The sequence below is a fragment of the Agelaius tricolor genome, unplaced genomic scaffold, assembly GCF_023055355.1.
Source record: "Agelaius tricolor isolate 1412-34295 unplaced genomic scaffold, bAgeTri1.0.p SCAF_30, whole genome shotgun sequence".
Taxonomy (NCBI): Eukaryota; Metazoa; Chordata; class Aves; order Passeriformes; family Icteridae; genus Agelaius; species Agelaius tricolor.
This window is the reverse complement of record NW_027269290.1, coordinates 6496012-6517167: the sequence shown is the minus strand read 5'-3', so window position 1 is coordinate 6517167 and position 21156 is coordinate 6496012. Positions and strand designations below refer to the sequence as shown.

The 21156-nt window shown below is 58.1% G+C and overlaps 2 protein-coding genes across 11 annotated transcripts; both read right to left on the bottom strand.

The window, feature by feature from the left end:
- Positions 1-11: 11 nt before the first annotated feature.
- Positions 12-6609, bottom strand: LOC139601129 (inositol 1,4,5-triphosphate receptor associated 2-like). 6 transcript variants are annotated; one of them, XM_071449903.1, is made up of 15 exons: positions 5871-6609; positions 5647-5792; positions 4831-4877; positions 4368-4444; positions 4151-4223; positions 3782-3857; positions 3513-3540; positions 2760-2900; positions 2517-2648; positions 2087-2234; positions 1599-1651; positions 1029-1079; positions 784-866; positions 592-705; positions 12-277 (listed from the first exon to the last, which is right to left on the bottom strand). In XM_071449903.1, exons 2-15 carry the CDS (start codon positions 5769-5771, stop codon positions 118-120), a joined length of 1308 nt encoding a protein of 435 aa, XP_071306004.1. In that variant the 5' UTR covers positions 5772-5792; positions 5871-6609; the 3' UTR covers positions 12-117. The 6 variants fall into 6 exon arrangements, 5 of the variants coding, with proteins under 5 accessions (XP_071306004.1, XP_071306007.1, XP_071306006.1 ...); XR_011682821.1 differs by having other exon boundaries at positions 139-277; positions 784-862; XM_071449906.1 differs by lacking the exon at positions 5871-6609 and having other exon boundaries at positions 4368-4440; positions 5647-5721.
- An 8233-nt stretch (positions 6610-14842) lies between these two features.
- On the bottom strand, positions 14843-21004 carry FANCE (FA complementation group E). 5 transcript variants are annotated; one of them, XM_071450106.1, is made up of 12 exons: positions 20926-21004; positions 19832-20081; positions 18771-19383; positions 18644-18688; positions 18300-18377; positions 18077-18220; positions 17874-17997; positions 17301-17376; positions 17126-17192; positions 16905-17030; positions 16704-16798; positions 14843-16552 (listed from the first exon to the last, which is right to left on the bottom strand). In XM_071450106.1, the coding sequence occupies exons 2-12, from the start codon at positions 20053-20055 to the stop codon at positions 16549-16551; spliced, it is 1596 nt and encodes a 531-aa protein (XP_071306207.1). In that variant the 5' UTR covers positions 20056-20081; positions 20926-21004; the 3' UTR covers positions 14843-16548. The 5 variants fall into 5 exon arrangements, with proteins under 5 accessions (XP_071306207.1, XP_071306209.1, XP_071306210.1 ...); XM_071450108.1 differs by lacking the exon at positions 20926-21004 and having other exon boundaries at positions 18077-18193; positions 19832-20175; XM_071450109.1 differs by lacking the exon at positions 20926-21004 and having other exon boundaries at positions 18077-18193; positions 18300-18359; positions 19832-20173.
- Between the last annotated feature and the right edge of the window lie 152 nt (positions 21005-21156).

The window sequence follows — 21156 nt, the reverse complement described above, 5'->3', positions numbered from 1 at the left end:
CTGCTCCGCCATTACAATTCCCCCATTTTTCCTCCCATTTTATTATTCTAGGGGTTTGGTGTTTTAGGATGTGGGGAAGGAGCAGAGATGGCTCTCAGCTCCCCCTCCCTGGTCCAGCTAGGCCTTGGGTGATGCTGCAGGCTGCAGCCTCTGCAGCTCCAGGACACGGATGAAGAGGAGGAAGGCGATGCTCAGCAGAAGCAGCCAGAAGAAAACCCAGTAGTGCTGTGGGAGGAAGAGCCATGGACGCCACAGCTCCGCTGCAGCCCCCTTGGACCTGGGGAGAAGGTGAGCAGGGACACTTGTCATCCATGAGGGAGAGCAAATCCCACCTCCACCCCATCTGGGCACAAGGAGGATGTTTAACTCAGCCCCAAAACCCCCTGGCAAACCTTTCACAAGCCCAAGTGAACAAGCCTGAGGAGGGCATGGGCAAAACTGAGCCCCGGTGGGGCTGAGCTGAGGCAGCCAAACAACATCCCAGCTTTCCACCACTAAACCCCCCAGCCCCTGCCCAAGTGCTGGCCACCCAGGGACCACAGAGAGGCCAGCAGCTGTGGGGGATGCTGGGCACACCCAGGTGCTGCTCACGTCGGCCCAAGCTGCTCTGGCTCCTCACTCCCTGTGCTGGATCCTCTGCCCTCTGCCTCTGCCATCAGCTTCCCAGTCACGGCGCTGTCCTGGCCCTGTGGCTCCAGCTCACTCCTGGGGAGGGAGAGGACAGGGTCAGTGCTGTGCCACATGGGGACAGCTGGATCAGCTGGTGCCACCCAGCGCAGTCACCTGAGGGTGCTGGGCCAGCACTGGGCCCCCTCTGGCTCCGGGTCACCTGCTGGGGCTGCTCGGCTCTCAGGGCTGGCACCTGGCTGGGCACACAAGGCGGGAGCATCAGTGGGGACACAGAGCCCCAGAGGCACCCAGGCTGGGGACACAGAGCCCCAGTGGCACCCAGGCTGGGGACACAGAGCCCCAGTGGCACCCAGGCTGGGGACACAGCCTCTGGCTGTCCCCACCCAACACATCCTTACCAGGAGCTGCTTGGGGATGACGGCGATGCTGACCCTGCGGCGAGCAGACCCCTGCAACAGAGGGGTGGGGGTGAGCTCTGTGTGGCTGCTTCTCACCTCCTCCTTCCCCATCACCTCCCCAGCACAGGTAAGGGACACCACAGGACACTGCCAGCTCCCCCTGGAGCTGAGGGGAAGCTGGAAAGCCAGGGAAGGTCAAAGCCAAGAGGTTTGTGCCTGTCATTAGTGCTGCAAGCTGCCCTGGTGGGGCTGCCTGACCCCCTCCCCTACCTCTGGAGCTATGGGGGGATCAGTGCTGGATTCAAGGTGGTGCTAAAGAGCCAAGCCTGTGACCCTGCAATGGAAGAAGGATCTGCCTAAGATCTCTTGCACAGGCAGCCCTCAGCTTGCTGGGCATCCTGTCTGTCTACCAACAGCTCCCTGAAGCTGCCCCTGCATTCTGCTTCATCCCTGCAGATCTTCCCTGCAGCAAGCAGCTGGCTGCAGTGACATTGTTTGGGGACAAGGGGTTGTGTGGGGACAGCCAGTTGAGGGAGGGCAGGCAGTGGCTCCAAGACTGGGACCAGTTACCTGCTGGAAACTCCTCTTCAGGGGGTGAGGCCTCAGCCGTGGCTCCACATCATCTGAGAGCAAAGAGAAGCTGCCTTACATCATCCCTCAACACAAGGATGGGGCTGATGCACAGACAGACAGACACAAAGCTGTCCTGGCCATGTGCTCTGTGCTTGGCACAGGTGGTGCCCCAGGCAGGGGACACAGTGGCACCTGTGGGGTTTGGTGCTCAGGAACAGAGTCCTTTTTGTGCATGGGTCCCCCCTGCCCTGCATTCCCAGCTGGGTTATGGCTCTCTGCACCTGCTGCCACATTGATCTGCTGTCCCACTGTCCCCTCACAACTGTCACCAGCTGTTCCCCTCACTGCCCCATCAGCTGCTCCCCTCAGCCACTCCTCAGCTCGCACCAGCCCTGGCTCTGCGGTGCAGGGTCACACTGGCCCCCAGAGGGAGGGGGCTGCTGTGTGCCAGCCCTGCCCAGCCCCGGGGGCAGAGCCCACCTCACCCTGGCTCTCTGCCAGCTGCCGGTTGCGGGAGTTCTGCTGGATCAGGCGCTTCATCTCCTCCAGCTCCGCGTGCTCCCGCAGGTGGTGCCGCTTCAGGTTCTCCACGTGCTGCACCATCACCTCTGCTGCCCGGCTCATCCGGGCCTCCTGCAGCCAGGCAGGATGGGGGATCAGGGCCCCTAAGTCTCCTCAGGAGCCAGCTCTGCCAGTCCCTCCCTGTGCCTCCCCCCAGGGAGTGCAGCTGCATCCCCTTCCCGCTCCCAGGGGTGGGTGGATGGATCCCTTGCACCCTGCTAAGCACAAACGTGAGGTCAAGGCCAGCACTGTGAGGAGGAAGGACAAACCCCAGCAAGCCCAGGGATGAGGCTTCATCATCCCCAAGCCCATCTGGAGCACCTCCATCACTGCCACACTAGGCTGTGGACACACCTGGTGTACAGCCCCCAGCTTCTCTGCAGCACTGGTTGCCCTCTCCACAGCTGCTGCCAGCACGGCCAGGTTGTGCTGCAGCTGCTCCAGTGTCTCCTTGCAGCCTGCACTGGCACAGGATCGGCCCAGCCTCTGTGGGGGGAAAGGGTGGAGCTGCTGGAGCTGCCACTTTGAGTTGTCCAAACCCCTTTGGGGCTGGGTGATCCCAGCATGTGCCAGCCCCCTGCCCTGGTGCCCACCTACCTCCAGGGCAGCCCGGCACTGCCCCAGCTCCTCCTGGATGTTTTCCTCTGCTGCATCCCGTGCCCGTTTCTCCACCTGCACCCGTTGCTGCAGGGTGAACACATCACAGCGAAAAGCCAGGGCCAGGTGGGCAAAGGCTGCCTGTGGGGTGAGAGGGGCACAGAGGGGCAGAAGAAAAGCCACCAGGGCCATGTGCTGCTGCCCCGAAGGCACAGACAGACCTCCCAGCGTGCCACCATCAGGGTAGTGCTGAAGATCATTAGCACTTGCCTTGCCCCAGCACCCTTGAGCTGCTGCAAGCTGGGGACAGTCCCCTGAGATGCCAGCCCAGGGAGATACAGCTGATAACGTCCCCCAGGCAGCTGATAATGAAACCCTGAGCCCTCGTGGCAAGAGCACAGGCGGGCAGACGCCAGCCCCAGCCCTCCCCTGGCTGGGTCCTGGCTGGTGGCTGAGCCTGACTCAGCCCTGGCACTCGCAGGGAAATGATTTTTATTAGTGAGGCTCCCGCCGCCTCCCCGGCCAAGGACGCCCTTCAGCAGCTGCAGAGCACTTTGTGGGATTGCTGGGCACGCAGAGGACACGCTCATGGAAATGCAGCTGCCTCCAAATGCCAAAAGCATCTCTGGGAAAGGGTTTGGATGGTGGCTGCCAGGGCCCTGCGGTGCCTGAAGGAGCAGGGCACAGCCGTGGCACTGTGAGCCAGCACGGTGTCCCCGTCCTTGTGTCCCCACAGCCCCCAGCAGCCCTCACCTCCAGATCCTGCTCGGTCAGAGCCACCCTGCAGAAAGAGAATTACTGTCAGGAATGGGGGCATCATGGGGGCTGCATGCTGAAAATGCCCTTGCCCTGCTCCCAGGGCTGCCAGCCACCACCAGAAGTGGGAAGCCAAGTGCCCATTGTGTGGACAGCAACCCTTGTGCAATGCAAAAGGAGGGAAGTCCAATCTCTGAGCCCTGCTGTGCCCTGGGACCCCCCTGCCCTGTAGCCCCCAGGGGGATGCAGGTGCTCACTGGTCTTACCTGTGCAAGCCAAGCCTGTCCAGCACTGAGAGCTCACTGGGGAGGCTCAGCAGAGGCTCCTCCAGGGTTTCTGCATCTGCAGGAAGGCAATGGGGCCACAGGAAACCACACATGAGGGCTTTCCCTGGGCCTTCCCTCCTTCCTCTGCCCTCCAGTCCTAGCAGGAGGTGCTGCCCATGTTTTGGGACCACCCCAATCCTTCCCCCAGCATCAGGGGGGCTTTGGCTCCTCCCAGGCCAGTCTCCCCTTGCCCATGTCCCCACCAGAGGAGATGACCCCCATCAGAACACGTTCCCATGCTCCTCCCCAGCTACTTCAAACCTTCCCCTAAGGGCACCCAGCTGGGATGTGGGATGGGGACTCACCCACCTTCTTTAGTGCTGTCAGTGTCCCCAGTGTCCCCAGGGTGCACAGCCTGCTCCTGCACGGCCCTGCCTGGCTCCTGAGAGGCACAAAGGTGCTGCTGGGGCAAACCTCCCCCAGGTGCAGCACAGCACCCCGAGAGGAGCAGCACACAGGGGCTGGGGGCCAGCCCGAGGAACCAGGCAGGGTTTGTGCCCAGCTGTCACCCTCCCCTCCCTCTCACCTCGCTGCTTTGCTCCACGCTCTGCTCGCTCCTGGCCAGATCCCCACCTGGCTGTCCCTGGGGACTGCTCATCCTGCCTGGGAACAGAAAGGTGCTGGGAGCTGGGCAGCAGGGACCCCTCCCAGCCTGACACCACTTCAGGACAGACCCCCAAAACTGCCACTGCCACTTCTGCAGCCTGCAGGCTCCCAAGGGACATCAGCTGGCAGGCACCCCCCAAAATGTCTCTGTGGGATTCAGGGAGCTGGGGCTAAACTGGGCCAGGGCAGGGGGAGGAGGGCAATGGATCCAGTGCAGAGGGTGGGGTACAGCTGGTGAGGCAAATCCAGGGGATGGGGTCCCAGGGCTGGAAGGGGTTGCAGGCAGGTGCTGCCAGGCCAGGGGAACCCTCCTGCTGCTCAGGGAGGGAGGGAGGGTGGAAAACCCACCCTTGTGACCCCATCCCCGCCTGGGCTGCCCTTACCTTCATCCGGAGACGCGGGGAGCCCGGACAGCTCTGCCTGCTGCTCCCTGTGGAGGGAATCCCGGCTAAACCCTGAGGAAACTCAGGAAGCATCGGCAGCATCCCATCCCCCACGCTCCCCCTGCTCCCTCCTGGGGCTGCTCCGGACCTGGCTCCTTCCCGAGCATCCTCCAAAGCCTGCTCCGTCCCCGAGCCGCCTCTCCGCTCCTGCCGCCGCCGCAGAGCCCCAGAGAGGACTCGCCGGGGCCGTTTCCAGCCAGCAATGAGTCACCAACAGCCACTGCCGTACTTTGCCTCAGCTTTTGCTTTTTTCTTTTTTTTTTTTTTTTTTGCTCCGGCTGCCAAGGGGACCTCGCTGCGAGCCGGCCCCTTCCAGCACCACAACACAGCCAGAGCCCGGGCAGGCACCACCTCACAGCACCCCATGGGGATGGCAGGCACCCCTAAAAGCGCACTGGGGACAGGTTTATCACCCCAAAACCCTGCCCTGAGTGCCAGGAGGTCTGGCAGCTCTGCAGCATCCCTGCTCACTGATGCTGGAGGCCACCAGGGAGGGCAGGTCACAGGGGCTGCTGTGTACAGAGCCCTGTGGAGCCCAGCACACAACTGGGAGAGGGTTTGAACCCCCAAACTTTTCCCCCTGGCTCTGGGAAGGGCTGCAGCAGAGCTTCTCCCTCTCCTCCTGGCGAGCCTGAGAGCAGGAGAAGGGGTCACCGTGCCACAGGGATGCTCAGTGCCCCTTGCCTGGCGCTGCCATCGCTGTCCCATCCTTGCCAGCGTTTCAAGAACCTCTGGGGGAGCTTTTAGTGCACGTACCTGCGCGGTGAGGGGCTGGGCCGGCAGCTCGCCCGGTGCCGCTGCCGCCGCCGGCGCCCCTGGGCCGGTCCCTGCGCCTCCTCCTCCTCCCCCTGTCCTGGCGAGCTCCCTCCGAGCGGCTTCATCTGGCTCCAGGAGCAGCTCACCTATGGCGAGAGACCCGCATTAGCCGCGCGCAGATGGAGAACGCCTCTAAATGTTGTATTTTTAAAGCGTTTTCTCACCCAGCAGGAGCTCCGAGCTCCTCTGCTTAGCGTGGAGGCATCTGTGGGAAAAGAGGTGGGGAGGCCCGCTGGGATTCGGGAGGGGGCTGGAGGGATTTGGGCGGGCGAGGAGCGAGGAGAAGGAGAAATTCAATTCAGTACAAGAGGGTGGGCTTCCCTGCTTGCCACCCCCATTTCCTTCCCCCAGGACAATCCTCATTTTGGGCTTGTGGTGTGGGTCAGCTTCTTGGGGGGGAGGTGGATTTGCAGCAACCCCCTGCTCACCAGGCTGCAGACGTGACAGCCCCTGAGCTCCCTGAGAGACAGATATAAACGATTTCCAAATATTAGGGAGCTTGGAGAACCCATTTAAGCTGTTTTACAATGTTTAAAGAGTCAGAGAAGGATGCAGAAAGTTCACAAAGTCCCTCTCCCAGCCCAGTGTGAAGGGACTGTCCCGGTGCCCACGGCCGTGCAGATTTAGGACAGAAGGAGAATTTTTTTGTCCAGGACAGGGAAGCAGGAGAAATCTAGGGGGACAGAGAGCAGGGACTGCTTGAAGTGCCTGTCCAAAGCCTCGGCCAAGCTCAGCCTCACCCAGCTCCCAGTGCCCGCTCAGCTCTGATGAAGGTGTAAAAAGCAGCACTTGGTGCCTTTGAAAGCCAGCCCGTTTCACACCTATACAGCGGGAATTATCTCTGATAACTCCACCCAGGGGCTCAGGGCCTCCAGCCGGCCGGGATCACCCAAACTCATCCCAGCGGCGAGCACCAGAGCGCTCTGGAGGGCCGGTCCCTGCTGCAAAGCGCTCAATCCATCACAGCTGCGGCAGCCCCTGCCGGCTGCTGCTCCCCCACAGCCTCGCAGACTGCAGGAGCAGCCGCTCCTTATCTTTGTGCTCCAGATGGAAAAGATACGAGCAGGCACTCGCTCCTTATCTTTGCGTTCCAGATGGCAAAGATACGAGACACGGGGCTGCTTTAGCACCGGGAACCCCCTGAGATGCCAGAGCGGGCTTTCCCTCAGCTCGGCGACGCCGAACGCTCCCCGGGGCATCATTACCTGCCTGAGCTCCTCCCGAGCAGCCGGAGGCAGATGCTGGCACCCGGCTCGGAGCCGGCACTCAGCCCTGTCGGGTCCCCATCGGCCCGGCCGGGGCTCCCCGCGGGGCAGAGCAGCCGCATCTGCGGCGCTCGGAGCTGCCGGGGCCGAGCCCGAGGAGAGAAGGCCTTTAAAGGAGATGCATGAGAGCGCCTGGGAGCTCCCCGCGCCGGCCGGGGCGGGCAGCGGGGGCTGCAGGTGGCCAGGAAAGCTCTGCCAGGTCCCGCACCCGCTCTGGGAGGTGACAGAGCTGGGCAAGACCAGCACTGATCCCTCCTGTGACACTGTGCCAGCAGAGCTGAGCCTCAGCATCTCCCTGGCAGCCAGGACAGATGGGGATCCCCCCGTGCTTTCATGGGGACCCAGCACCAGAATAAACCGGGATGGCTGATGAGGAGCCCCTGCAGCTCCTGGTTCGGTGATGCTGCCCAGGACCCCCGGCCCTCCTGCCCCTCTCAGCAGCCCCACCATCCCCCCAGTGCCCCGACCCCTTTGCTCAGATCCATCCCATCCCCTAAAGCCGCTTTCTTCCCCTAATGAGCTTACAGCGGCTCGGGCTCCACCTTCAGCAGGGAGCTTCCACCCTTCCACCCCATGCCCAGGGACCCCTCGGGGGCTGCAGACCCCTCCAGCCCTGCAAACAGCATCTCCCAGTGCCCGGGCAGGCTGTGCCCAGGCTCTGCCCCACCTGCCAGAGGGAGAGCAGCCCCAGGGGTTACAAACCGCGGGGAGTGGAGGTGGGACACCCTCGCAGAGAGCCCCAGCTTCCCCCCCAGGGGCAGCAGCTGGCACATCAGTGCCCTTTCCCCGGGTGTCCTGGCATCCCAGGGCTGCTGCGTGGGACACACAGACCCAAGGACACAGCCCAGGGTCCCTGGATGTCCCCTCTGTTCCCTCCCACACCCAGGAGGGCAATGCCCCTGTTCACAACCACCCCGTTCAAAGAGCCTCTAAAAGCATTCACTAAAAGCATGCAGGGGGTTTTTAGGCATTCTTATTTTTTTAAGCTGGGAGCGGCTAAATGGTGAGTGCAATCTAGGAATGGCAGAGCCCCAAGGCAGGAAAACAGCCCAGTGCCCCTGACACAGACCTGTTGAGAGAGCCTGCAGGGAGCTCTGCAGCCCAGGAGGGTGGGTGGCAGCATGGGCTGCAGCTCTGTCCCCCGTCCCCCTTCCAGCCAGGTCCCTCTCGGCTGCAGCACCTCCCAGGGCACCTGAAGCTGAGCTGGACTCAGCTCAGATCACAGTGTGGTCATCTGGATTATTCACTTCTTGGAAGAAAGCTGCTCAGGCTGACACTGAGTGCTGCCACTGATGCAGCAAGCGTGATTTACAGGTCTGTGCAGGGGCCCAACCACAAAGCAGCACCCAGCCCTCCCTCAAATCCACCTTTCTGTGGCCCTGGCTTCCCTGCCTGACAGGAACCTGGCAGCCACCAGGCTACCCAAGAGAGAACACAATTCTTGTCTTATGATTAAAAAGTTGTTGGCAAAAAAAAAAAAAAAAAAAAAACAACCAAAAATCCCCAAACAGACAAGAAGGAAAACTGCTCTTCCTTTTTATTCAGTTTCAAATCCCAAGTGAAAAAAAAAAACAAATATTGCTGAGTGTCCCCCAGAGCAGTTCAGCCTCACATTTGGGTGTCACAGCCCCCAGGTTTGCAGGCAGAACTGCATCAGCATGTTGGGGATTACACAGGAGATTAGCAGGCTGTCCCTGGACACGCAGTTACCTCCAGGGAAACGTGGGGTGACCCCTGGCACTGCTGCAGGAGAGGAAACAGCAACAACCTGGAGCTCCTGTTTGGAGAGGGGCAGCCCCTTGGGGCATGGATTTTCAGGAAATTTTTTTGAAATGTTTTTTTGATTTTTTTAAAATTATTTTCAGGCTGTTTTCAGGAAAGCCACTGAGTTTCAGCCCTTTTCAACAAGGTGCTGCATGGCCCAAGGCCCCTGCATGGCTCAGCCGTCTGGTATTTAACATCCACAGACTCCACAGCCCTGCTCACCCCAAAGAGGTTCATGCTGCCTGACCACAGCCCCACAAAGGCACCTGGGCAGAGGAGGAATCATCTTGTCATGAAACTGGTTCAAAAATCCCTGTGCAGGGTGTGGAAGCAGCACAGTGGACAGACGACCCATGCAACTGCATATCATGAATTTCCTTCAAAAAAAACCCAAGAACTACGAGACCAAAAAGGGAATTCCCCTCTGTAATGTGAAGTAAAAATCTACAAACAGAAGAGGAAGCAGGTAAGAAACCACTGCCTATTACCACAAGTAAACTGGATGAAAATCACAGACTATCTGCTACCTCCAGCCTAGGAAAGGTCTCAGACAAAGCTTCAGACCAGTCCCTTCCCCATCACTGCTCCTAAATCAGGACAAGGACAGAGCCAGTCCTGGCACTCCCGCCACCCTTGGCCAAGGTTCTGCTGATCTGTAAAATCTGACTGATGTTTTGTGCTGCATCCACCCCTCTGCGCTGTTCAGGATGGATTCCATAGTTCTTGAAAGGGTCAAGACGAGTCAAAAGTGAAGTTTTCTGTGCTGCCAACCTCCTTCGTTTGTGGCTGTGCGGACGAATCGTGACACAAAGTAGTCCCACTCGGTGCTAGGAGGGCGGAAGGCGAAAACGCGGAGGCGCCCCCGCTATCGCGCTGCGGCGGGGGGGGGGGGGGGGGATCTCTCGGTGCCCCCGGTATCGCGCTGCGGCAGGGGGGGGGGGGGGGATCTCTCGGCGCCCCCGCTATCGCGCTGCGGAGGGGGGGGATCTCTCGGCGCCCCAGGTATCGCGCTGCGGCGGGGGACGGGGGGGGATCTCTCGGTGCCCCAGGTATCGCGCTGCGGAGGGGGGGGGATCTCTCGGTGCCCCCGCTATCGCGCTGCGGAGGGGGGGGGGAATCTCTCGGTGCCCCAGGTATCGCGCTGCGGCGGGGGGGGGGGGGATCTCTCGGTGCCCCAGGTATCGCGCTGCGGCGGGGGGGGATCTCTCGGTGCCCCAGGTATCGCGCTGCGGCGGGGGGGGGGGGGATCTCTCGGTGCCCCAGGTATCGCGCTGCGGCGGAGGGGGGGGGATCTCTCGGTGCCCCAGGTATCGCGCTGCGGCGGGGGACGGGGGGGGATCTCTCGGTGCCCCAGGTATCGCGCTGCGGCGGAGGGGGGGGGGATCTCTCGGTGCCCCAGGTATCGCGCTGCGGCGGGGGGGGATCTCTCGGTGCCCCAGGTATCGCGCTGCGGCGGGGGACGGGGGGGGATCTCTCGGTGCCCCAGGTATCGCGCTGCGGCGGAGGGGGGGGGATCTCTCGGTGCCCCAGGTATCGCGCTGCGGCGGGGGGGGATCTCTCGGTGCCCCAGGTATCGCGCTGCGGCGGAGGGGGGGGGGATCTCTCGGTGCCCCAGGTATCGCGCTGCGGCGGGGGGGGATCTCTCGGTGCCCCAGGTATCGCGCTGCGGCGGGGGGAGGGGGGGATCTCTCGGTGCCCCGGGTATCGCGCTGCGGAGGGGGGGGGATCTCTCGGTGCCCGGCTCCTCAAGCTCCGGCAGAGGCAGAGACGCGGAAGGATACATGCAGGGCGCTGCTGTATCCGCCTGCTGTGGTGCCGTGTATACACCCGGTGGCGGCGGAAGCGGCGTGACAGGGCACGGGGATGCCGGCCGTGGCCGGACAGCGGCACGCAGCGGCTCGGAACCGGGACCGGGCTGTACCAAAACTGCGGCGAAAGCAGTGGGGGGGGGCGGCGGCGGCGGCGGCGCCGTGGAGAACTGCGCATGCGTGCGGCTGATCCCGGAAAGGGCGCTGTGGTTGGATGAGGCGGCGCGGAGTGATATCGCTGGTGCGGCGGTTATGGCAACTGCGCATGCGCGGGGCAGGCGGCGGGCAGCGGCGGGCAGCGGCGGGCAGCGGCGGGCAGCGGCGGGCAGCGGCGGGCAGCGGCGGGCAGCGGCGGGCAGCGGCGGGCAGCGGCGGGCAGCGGCGGGCAGCGGCGGGCAGCGGCGGGCAGCGGCGGGCAGCGGCGGGCCGGCCGGGGGGTGCGGGAGGCAGCGGCGGGCAGCGGCGGGCAGCGGCGGGCGGGCCGGGGGGTGCGGGAGGCGGCGGAGCTGCGGAGCCGCAGAAACGGGACACGGGGCTGCGGCTGCGGAAGGGAACGACGGGACGGCCGTGGTTGCAGGAGGCGGCGGAGCCGCGCCATCCGGCAGCTCTGAAGCGGGGAGCCGCGGTGGGGAAGGCGCGGCTCGGCCCGCCATGGAGCGGCAGCGGCAGGAGCGGGAGGGCGACCACGGGCGGCGGCGGGGCGGCCGCGTCAGCGGGAGATGATCCCGGGGCGGCGGGAGGAGCGGCGTGGAGGCGGCGGGAGGCTGCCGCGGGGGGGCCATGGCGGGCGGTGGGGGAGTCGGCGGCTGGAGCGCGGCGCGCAGCCGCTGGGGGCTGGGCTGGCTGCTGGCCCGGCGGGCAGGGGCGGCGCCAGGCGCGGGAGAGGCAACGTGCACGAGGGGCCGCGCCAGGCGCGCTCGGCACCGCAGATCCGGGAGCCACAGGAGGCTGCAAAAATGCAGCAGCGACGGGACTTGGTCCGCCACCGGCGCTGTGTCGGCAAAGGGGGCGAGGGGGACTTGGGGGAGGGAGGAGCGGCCGCACCCGCGGGTAGCGGGGGGAAGCGGCAGGCGCGGGGGAGGGGGGGCGGGGCCGCGGTGACGCTGAGGGGCGGGGCCCGCGGTAGCCGGGACAGCAGGGACCAACGGGATGGCAAAGGCGGGGATGGCGGGAGCGGTGGGAGGGGCCGGGGGGACGGATATCGGGACCGCCGGGGCGGGGCGGCACGGGCGAGCAGCGCCACGGGTGCCGGAGCTGTGCGGTCCGACGGGGAGGTGGGGGGCGTGTCCCGCTGGAGACTCGCGGCGGCGAGGGGCGGAGTCGCAGGAGGGGCGGGGCGGCTGCTGCGGGCATCCCCCGTCCAGCAAACACAGCTCAAGCAGCGCCCGGCAAGCTGGGGCCGGCTCCGCGGCAGCCACCTCTAGTGGGAGATACTAATAAAGTGCTTGATACAAACTGTGTCCAAAAGTCTCTGGTGAAGATGACTGAACGGTCAGCATTTGGTTTTTATAACTACTGTTGCGGTAATTTAACCATGACAATCGTGCTTTACGGCACTCTTCACAACAGTGCTGCTTTACGGCACCCTTAACGACAGTCACGTTTTACGACAGTTGCTCTTTACAACACCTTTTGCGACAGCTTTGCTTTACGGCACCTTTTACGACAGTTTTGCTTTACGACACCTTTCACAACAGTCGCGCCTTACGGCACCTTTTACGACATCCGCGCTTTACGGCACCTTTTGCGACAGCTCTGCTTTACGGCACCTTTTGCGACATCCGCGCTTTACGGCACCTTTTACGACAGTCGCGCTTTACGGCACCCTTTACGACAGTTTTGCTTTACGGCACCTTTTACGACATCCGCGCTTTACGGCACCTTTTACGACAGTTTTGCTTTACGGCACCTTTTACGACAGTTTTGCTTTACGGCACCTTTTACGACATCCGCGCTTTACGGCACCTTTTACGACAGTTTTGCTTTACGGCACCTTTTACGACAGTTTTGCTTTACGGCACCTTTTACGACATCCGCGCTTTACGACACCTTTTGCGACATCCGCGCTTTACGGCACCTTTTACGACAGTTCTGCTTTACGGCACCTTTTACGACATCCGCGCTTTACGGCACCTTTTGCGACATCCGCGCTTTACGGCACCTTTTGCGACAGTTTTGCTTTACGGCACCTTTTACGACAGTTCTGCTTTACGGCACCTTTTATGACAGTTCTGCTTTACGGCACCTTTTACGACAGTCGCGCTTTACGGCACCTTTTGCGACATCCGCGCTTTACGGCACCTTTTACGACAGTTCTGCTTTACGGCACCTTTTACGACAGTCGCGCTTTACGGCACCTTTTACGACATCCGCGCTTTACGGCACCTTTTTTACGACAGTTCTGCTTTACGGCACCTTTTACGACAGTCGCGCTTTACGGCACCTTTTGCGACAATCGCGCTTTACGGCACCTTTTACGACATCCGCGCTTTACGACACCTTTTACGACAGTTTTGCTTTACGGCACCTTTTGCGACAATCGCGCTTTACGGCACCTTTTACGACATCCGCGCTTTACGACACCTTTTACGACAGTTCTGCTTTACGGCACCTTTTACGACAGTCGCGCTTTACGGCACCTTTTACGACAGTTTTGCTTTACGGCACCTTTTACGACAGTCGCGCTTTACGGCCCCTTTTACGACATCCGCGCTTTACGGCACCTTTTTTACGACAGTTTTGCTTTACGGCACCTTTTACGACAGTTTTGCTTTACGGCACCTTTTACGACAGTTCTGCTTTACGGCACCTTTTTCGACAGTCGCGCTTTACGGCACCTTTTACGACAGTTTTGCTTTACGGCACCTTTTGCGACAATCGCGCTTTACGGCACCTTTTACGACATCCGCGCTTTACGGCATCTTTTACGACAGTTTTGCTTTACGGCACCTTTTACGACAGTCGCGCTTTACGGCACCTTTTGCGACAGTCGCGCTTTACGGCATCTTTTACGGCAGTCGTGCTTTACGGCACTATTTACGACGGTTTTGCATTGCTGCAGTTTTACGACAGTCGCGCTTTACGGCAGTTTTACGGCAGTCGCGCTTTACAGCACTTTGTGGTTTTTAATTTGTTTTTCATTTATTTTTAATTAATTTTATTTTTAAAAATTTTTTTTTAATTTAAATTTTATTTTTAATTTTTTTATTTTTAAGGTTTTTTTAAATTTTAGTGCTGCCCGCTGCTTTACGGCAGTTTTATGGCAGTCGCACTTTAGGGTTTTTATTTTGTTTTTCAATTATTTCTAATTAATTTTATTTTTTAAAGTTTTATTTTTAATTTAAACTTTATTTTTAACTTTTTTATTTTTAAAGGTTTTTTTTTAAATTTTATGGCACTTTGTGATTTTTATTTTGTTTTTCATTTATTTTTAATTAATTTTAATTTTTAAAGTTTTATTTTTAATTTAAATTTTATTTTTAATTTTTTTATTTTTAAAGGTTTTTTTAAATTTTATTTTGTGCTTCCCGGTGCTTTACGGCAGTTTTACAGCAGTCACAGTTTAGGGTTTTTATTTTGTTTTTCAATTATTTTTAATTAATTTTATTTTTTAAAGTTTTATTTTTAATTTAAACTTTATTTTTAACTTTTTTATTTTTAAAGGTTTTTTTTAAAATTTTATGGCACTTTGTGATTTTTATTTTGTTTTTCATTTATTTTTAATTAATTTTAATTTTTAAAGTTTTATTTTTAATTTAAATTTTATTTTTAATTTTTTTATTTTTAAAGGTTTTTTTAAATTTTATTTTGTGCTTCCCGGTGCTTTACGGCAGTTTTACAGCAGTCGCAGTTTAGGGTTTTTATTTTGTTTTTCAATTATTTTTAATTAATTTTATTTTTTAAAGTTTTATTTTTAATTTAAACTTTAATTTTTTTATTTTTAAAGGTTTTTTTAAATTTTATTTTGTGCTGCCCGCTGCTTTAAGGCAGTTTTACGGCAGTCGCACTTTACGGTTTTTATTTTGTTTTTCAATTATTTTTAATTAATTTTATTTTTTAAAGTTTTATTTTTAATTTAAACTTTAATTTTTTTATTTTTAAAGGTTTTTTTAAATTTTATGGCACTTTGTGATTTTTATTTTGTTTTTCATTTATTTTTAATTAATTTTAATTTTTAAAGTTTTATTTTTAATTTAAATTTTAACTTTTTTATTTTTAAAGGTTTTTTAAAATTTTATTTTGTGCTGCCCGGTGCTTTACAGCAGTTTTACGACAGTCGCACTTTACAGCACTTTAGGGTTTTTATTTTGTTTTTTATTTATTTTTAATTAATTTTATTTTTTAAATTTCAGTTTTTAATTTAAATTTTATTTTTAATTTTTTTATTTTTAAAGCTTTTTTTAAATTTTATTTTGTGCTGCCCGGACCAGCTCAAGCCAGTGATTGTGGTGGTGTTTGAAGGTCCCCAGGACAAGGGAAGAGATGAGAATCTTGACTTCTCCTAATAGAAGCCTGATTTATTATTTTATTATCGCTATTATATTAAAAGAAAATGGGATATTAGGACTATACTAAAAGAGCAAGGAGACATCAGAAAGCTGGAAAGGAATGAATAATAAAAACCTGGGACTGCTCACATGAATGAATAATAAAAACCTGGGACTGACATAGCTGGACCATGATTGGTCATCGAGTAGAAACAATGCACAGGAGACCAATCCAAGATGCCCCTGTTGCTAAACCACCTCCAGCCCACACTCCACAGCCAGCAGATCCTTATTGGTTCCATTTCTGTTCTGAGGCTTCTCAGGAGAAAAATCCCAGCAAAAGGCTTTTCATCAAACACGTCAGTGCCAGGTGATGATGGCACAGGCAGCATGGGCTGGCCGAGGTCACTGTGTCATCCCTGCCAGCCCAGGTGTCACAGCAAGGAGGAGAGTTCACCCTGCAGTACAGAGCTTTTGGGTTGTTTGTCACTAGGCAAAGGCAAAACCAGGGCCAAGAAGGCTCTTGCCACAAGGCAGTGGTCACCTCCATGTGACCAACAGCCACAGCCAGGCAGAGCACTGGGGACAATGACACTGAGGTCACTTGGTAGAAGCTCTGCAGGGAAACTGCAAAGATCAGAGCCTGCTGCCGAATAAAGCCAGAAGAGCAGGCTTAGACCTTTGATGATCATGGCACAATTTCTATTTATGTCATGTTTTGGGCAGCCCTACAATAGCTCCACTTTACTCAGCCACTAACTCAGTGGAATGCAAACACATCAACAATCTGGCTCCCTGGAGGTTTCCATCCTCCAGCTAATGTGGATTTTGAAGCCTCATCAGTCCACTGCCACCTAAAATAGTTTAAGAGATTCTTATGTAAAGAAACCTGGCTCTCAGCCTTAAGAGTGTCACCTAATGCTTCAGACTTTCCTTCCTCTGGCTGGAATCTGAACACTACTGAGCAAACCTGGAGCAGTCACACATGCATATTCTAATTCTCCTTCTCCCTTTGTAGACGTTTATGGATTTTTAAATAGTTCCTGAAATATGCAATGCTTCAAAACCTCCATTGAAACCCCAGCTCTACCTGCCTGAGTTCTCTGTCCCAACCTTTTCTTCCCAGTTCTCAGACCAGAAGGTGCCTGGATGAGGTTTCCAGTGGGTACTTTCAAAAATACAGGACAGAACTTTGAGCAGAGTCATGCCACACAAGCACTATTAGGGCCACAAGCAGTGTCATCATCACCAGAAACGTGTCACACACAGCAGGGCCCCTCACGGGCCAGGCAAACAGGAAAGAAAGGTGGCTTTAAAGCAGAACACTCAAATTTCCCAGCTAAATTCAGCTGGAATTCAGTTAAATGCTGCTCTCCTGCACCCAGAGATCTGTAAATCCCAGCAGATCAGATACACAAAGCAGCAGCCCAGCCTGCACCACTGCCTGGCTGTTGGGGAGGAACGTGCACAGAGCTCGTGCACACCAGGAAGCTGCCCCCTCACGATTCCTTTGGGCGATCACCTGAGGAAAGACAAAAATCAGGATGAGGAAAGTCACTGCCATACCCAGCTCTGCACAGCTCTGGCATGGCAGGGGTGGCACCTTCTGCTTCCACACCCTGGGGCAGCCCAGGGTGCAGAGGCTGCCATGACAGGGACCTGACCCCACTCACCTGGCCCCTTCCAGCACAGCCTGCAGGGATTTCTTCAGCACCGCAGTGCTCCGGTCCAGGACTGCAGCCAGGCTGCTCCTGTGAGCTGGGCTGACCTGGGGCGGAGGCAGCACCAGCTCAGGGCCCTGCCCTGCCAGGAGCTCACCTGAGAGCTCTTGGCTGGGCCCCAGGAGCTGCAGGAGCAGCCCTGGCTGGGCTCACCTGGCTCTGGTACACCGTGAGCACGGCTGTCACCAGCCTGGCAAAGTTCAGTGACGTGGCAAAGGCTGGAGCCTGCTGGCACAGAGTCAGGACCAGCAGATCCAGGAGCTCAGGGGGCAGCACCTCCTGGAAAAGGCCCAGGGGCAGGTAAGAGAATGGGTCCTTGCTCCAGCACTGCTGGAGTCACCAAGGACACCCGTGGGACAAGGGGGGCTCCTCACCTGCCGCCCCAGCACGGCCTGCAGCACTGGCAGGAGCTTCTCTGACAAAGGCACCTCCAGGACTTGGCTGCAAGGACAGTGAAGAGGAAAGGTGCTGCTCTGTGGCCTGGCTGGTGCCCCCAGGCAGGCTGGACAGTGAGGCCAAAGCAGAGCTGCCAGCCCTGTGACCCCTCACCTCAGCACCAGCTGCACAGAGTGGGGCTCCAGGCACTCCTCCACCAGCTCACACAGCAGCTTGGTCTGCTCAGCACCTGCAAAGCAGCAAGGGAGAGCCTCCAGAGGCTGCCAAATCCATGGGGAGGTGCCTGGCCCTTCCTGGCACCTCTTCACAGGTGTATGTGCCAGTCAGGACAGACAGAAACCACCCAGTGCCTCCTCCTGCTGCTGAGGATAATCCTGCTTCCTTTGCCCAGCTGCAGCAAGGGTTTAAACAGCTCCAGTCTCTGGGAAAAGGGGACACTGTGGCAGGGGTTCCCCCCTCTCCTCACAGCAGCACAAGGGGAGCTCTGCCCTGAGCATTAGGAGCTGCCAGGAACCCCCAATCATGGAGGGATGGGAACTGTCCTTTGGGAAAAAATAAGCCAGAAGCCAGCCTAGCCAGCCCTCCCACTTCATCTGTAAACCCATCTCCCATCCCAACCCCCAAGTGTCCACCTGCCCAGAAAAAACCAACCCCAGGCGTCCATGGTTCCTAACATGTGACAAATGCCACCCACAAACAGCCACAGCTCCCAGCAGCCCTGCACACCTTCCCCTGGCCCCTGCAGCACTGCAGCCACCAGCACACGGCACAGGGGATGGGAATACTTGGAGCAAAACGAAGTCAGGGCAGCCATGAGGTGTCGGGAAGGCGGCTGGGTGAGGGCCAGGACCTGGGGACACAAAAGGCGGGAGCTGGGGACAGTGGAGAGGGGAATGGGGAGCAGGAACCTCCGCTGCCATGACACGTACCCGCCTGAGGAAGAGCTGCTGTGCCAGGATGGCTGCGCTGGTGTGGCTGAGGGCAGGGCTCAGAGGCAGCAGCCAGCTGCAGAAACGCACCAGGGAGGGCTCTGGGCACGTGGAGAGCTGCAGGAAGGAGCACAGCCCCTCGAGCTGGGGTGGCACAGGGCATGGGGCATTAGGGACAGCAGCAGGACCCTGCAGCAGCTGCAGCAGGGGTGCTGGGGCTCACCTGGCTGGGGGTGCAGGTGTTCAGGATGCTCAGCTTGGAAGGGGTGTGCAGCTCGGAGTGCTGGAGAGAAACACTGTCCTGAGTAAAGCACCAAAGAAACCAGAATACAAAATACAGCTCCAGGGCTTCTCCCTTCCCCCGTGTCTGTCAGGGCTGAGCCCACAGGCAGCCCCTCACACCTGCAAGGTGCAGGCAGGTGTTGGTATCCCAAGCCCTGAGGAGGTGCCAACAGGGCTTTTTATCCCCATCTGTGAAATCCAGCTCCTTTTCCACCCCTCCTGAGGCCCTGGCACCAGCCTGTATAGAGCATCAGCTCCAGGAGAGGGACAGAAGCCACCACTTACACTGGACTCCTGCAGCAGCAGCATTTTCAGCCCCTGTCCATGCACCTGAGGGAAATGAGATGAAGGAATGGGAATCAGGCAGTAAAGGCTCCCTGGCTGGGAGGGGACAGCAAACCCTACCCAGTACCTGGACAAAGGACTGGACCTCTGCTGCCAGCTCTGTCTGGGAAATCCTCCTGGGCTCCCCAGCTGCATCCTGCTGGGAGCTGTCCTGAGCAGCCTTATCTGTGCTCTGAGCAGATGTGTCCCCTGAAGGCTCCTCAAGCACCTCCTCTTCCACCTCTGCCACATCTCCACATTCCTGGGGCTCAAATGCCACCTCCTCCAGCAACAACCTCTTCCTCTCACTCTCACTGTCCAACTCCAGGCTCTCCTCAGACACTTCTTTACATTTCCCACCTTCAGGCACAGAGTCAGGGGCACCAGCCTGCTTGCTGAAGCACCAGCTCAATTTTCTTTGTCCCTCTGGTTTCTTCTGGGCAATTTTCTGGCTCAGGCCCCTAAGCTGCTGCTGGCACGCAGCAGAAAGGGCAGTGGGATGTGGGGAGCTCTCCTGTGCCCTTGGTCCCTGCTGGAGCAGATCCCCCAGTGCCTGCACCCAGGGATCCACACGGGAATGCTGCTCCAAGGCCTGGAGCAGCTGGTGAAGGCAGTCCCGTGGCACCGCATCCTGCACCACCAGGAGCAGGGAGAAGAGGTTCCTCTGGCACAAAACGGGCAGCAGCAGCAGCCGTGGCTTGCTGGAAAAGGAGAGGTGAGTGGTCAGAGCAAATCCCCTGTCCTGAGCCCAACCCACCCCGTGGAGCAGAGTCCCACAGCACCAGGGAGCAAGAGGAGGCACCTGATGCTTTTGTAGACACAAGCTGGGACACCAGTGGGTCACTGCTATGATCCCAGCTTCATGTATGGACCAGGAAAGTGGATTTTTACAAAGATTGAGGGCCATTGGTTGTTTCTGTGGATTTTTATGAAGATTGAGGGCCATTGGTTGTTTCTGCATGCGGATATGAGGATGATGAGAATGGATAGGGTGAATGATCCTAAGCAGGCTTTGTTTAGGCCGGAATGGGGGGCAGTGGCAGTTTGGGTTGCTATTAGTTGTAGGTTGTGCACCTGACACCCAAAATTGTGCACCTGGCACCCAAAACTCCCGCAAAACACGGAGTTTTAGAAACGTATCCAACTCACACAGCCAGGGCGTCCTCTGGCCCCTCCAGCGAGGGCTCCTCGGCGCACAGGGCTGCGGTGAGAGCCGGCCAGGGGAACGCCAGCCCCGCTCCGTCCCGGGGCCGGCTCCGCTGCAGCGCCCGCAGCGCGGCCATGGCCCCCGCGGGGCCGGAGCACAGGGAGCGCAGCAGGAGGCGGCACGGCCGGGGACACCGCGGCAGCCAGGGCGGGCACCGCGGCTCCATCGCTGCGGCCGGGGCTGCACAGCCGCCTGCGGGACACGGGGACACCGGAGACGGTCACACACACGGGGACACCGGAGACGGGGCACACACACGGGGACAGCCGGACACGGGCCACACACACGGGGACAGCCGGACACGGGGGACAGCCGGACAACGGACACAGCCGGACACGGATGACAAACAAAGGGAACAGCCACACACGGGTCACACCTCCTACCAGAAGGCACCCCCACCCCGTTAATCCCTGCCCATCAAAACAACCCTACTAATTCTCCCATTAGCACTGGGTGTGCCCCTAACAGCCAACCTCACAGCAAGCCACCTCCTCATCCAGCTGATCTCTACAGCTACAACAGCCTTGTTCTCCACAATATCAGCAGTCTCACTCCTAACCTTACTAGTGCTCTTCTTACTAACTATTCTAGAAGTTGCGGTAGCGATAATCCACGCCTATGTTTTCGTACTCCTACTGAGCCTATACGTACAAGAAAGTATCTTAACTCCCAATGGCACACCAAGCACATCCTTATCACATAGTTGACCCTAGCTTGACCGGACACGGGTCCCACTCGGGAGGCACGGGACGATCAGGACCTGCCTGTCCATGCTCGGCGCCCACCCCGGCATCAACCCGGGCAGCTGCCTTTACCTCTCCCCAGCCGAGGATGCGGGAGAGCACCGGGAGTCCCTCCGTGCCCTCCATCACCCCTTGGCTGGCAGCCCCGCACGCACCCCCAGCCCAAGGCCGATCCCTCCCCTCCCGGGGGCGCTGCCGGTGCGGCTCCCCCGGGCCCCGAGCACCGCCTCGGTCAGTGCCGGGCACACTCGGGGCAGGCCCGGGCACACTCGGGGCAGGCCCCGCACACCCACCCGCGGCTGTCCCGGGCACACTCACTCAGAGCTGGTCCCGCACACTCACCCGCCGCTGTTTCCCCGTCCCCGCCGCGCTCCGCCCGCTGCTCGCGGGCCCCGCCCCGGCATCGCAACCGGACCGCCCGCAAACGAGCTCATTATGCAAATATCCCTTAAATTCCAACCCAAACACCGCCTCCCCCCCCTCTCCCCCGAGGGTGGATCCCGCAGCCCACAGGTCACAGGCAC

Excerpts from the sequence above, each read along its gene's own strand:
- LOC139601129 (XM_071449903.1), bottom strand. The coding sequence starts at position 5,771 with ATGAAGCCGCTCGGAGGGAGCTCGCCAGGACAGGGGGAGGAGGAGGAG. Across the intron at positions 2,901-3,512 it reads TGACCGAGCAGGATCTGGAG|GCAGCCTTTGCCCACCTGGC; the intron begins GTGAGGGCTGCT and ends CTCACCCCACAG. Across the intron at positions 1,080-1,598 it reads TGAAGAGGAGTTTCCAGCAG|GGGTCTGCTCGCCGCAGGGT; the intron begins GTAACTGGTCCC and ends CCTCTGTTGCAG.
- FANCE (XM_071450106.1), bottom strand. The coding sequence starts at position 20,055 with ATGGAGCCGCGGTGCCCGCCCTGGCTGCCGCGGTGTCCCCGGCCGTGC. Across the intron at positions 19,384-19,831 it reads CCAGAGGACGCCCTGGCTGT|CAAGCCACGGCTGCTGCTGC; the intron begins GTGAGTTGGATA and ends CTCCTTTTCCAG. Across the intron at positions 18,221-18,299 it reads ACACCTGCACCCCCAGCCAG|CTCGAGGGGCTGTGCTCCTT; the intron begins GTGAGCCCCAGC and ends GTGCCACCCCAG.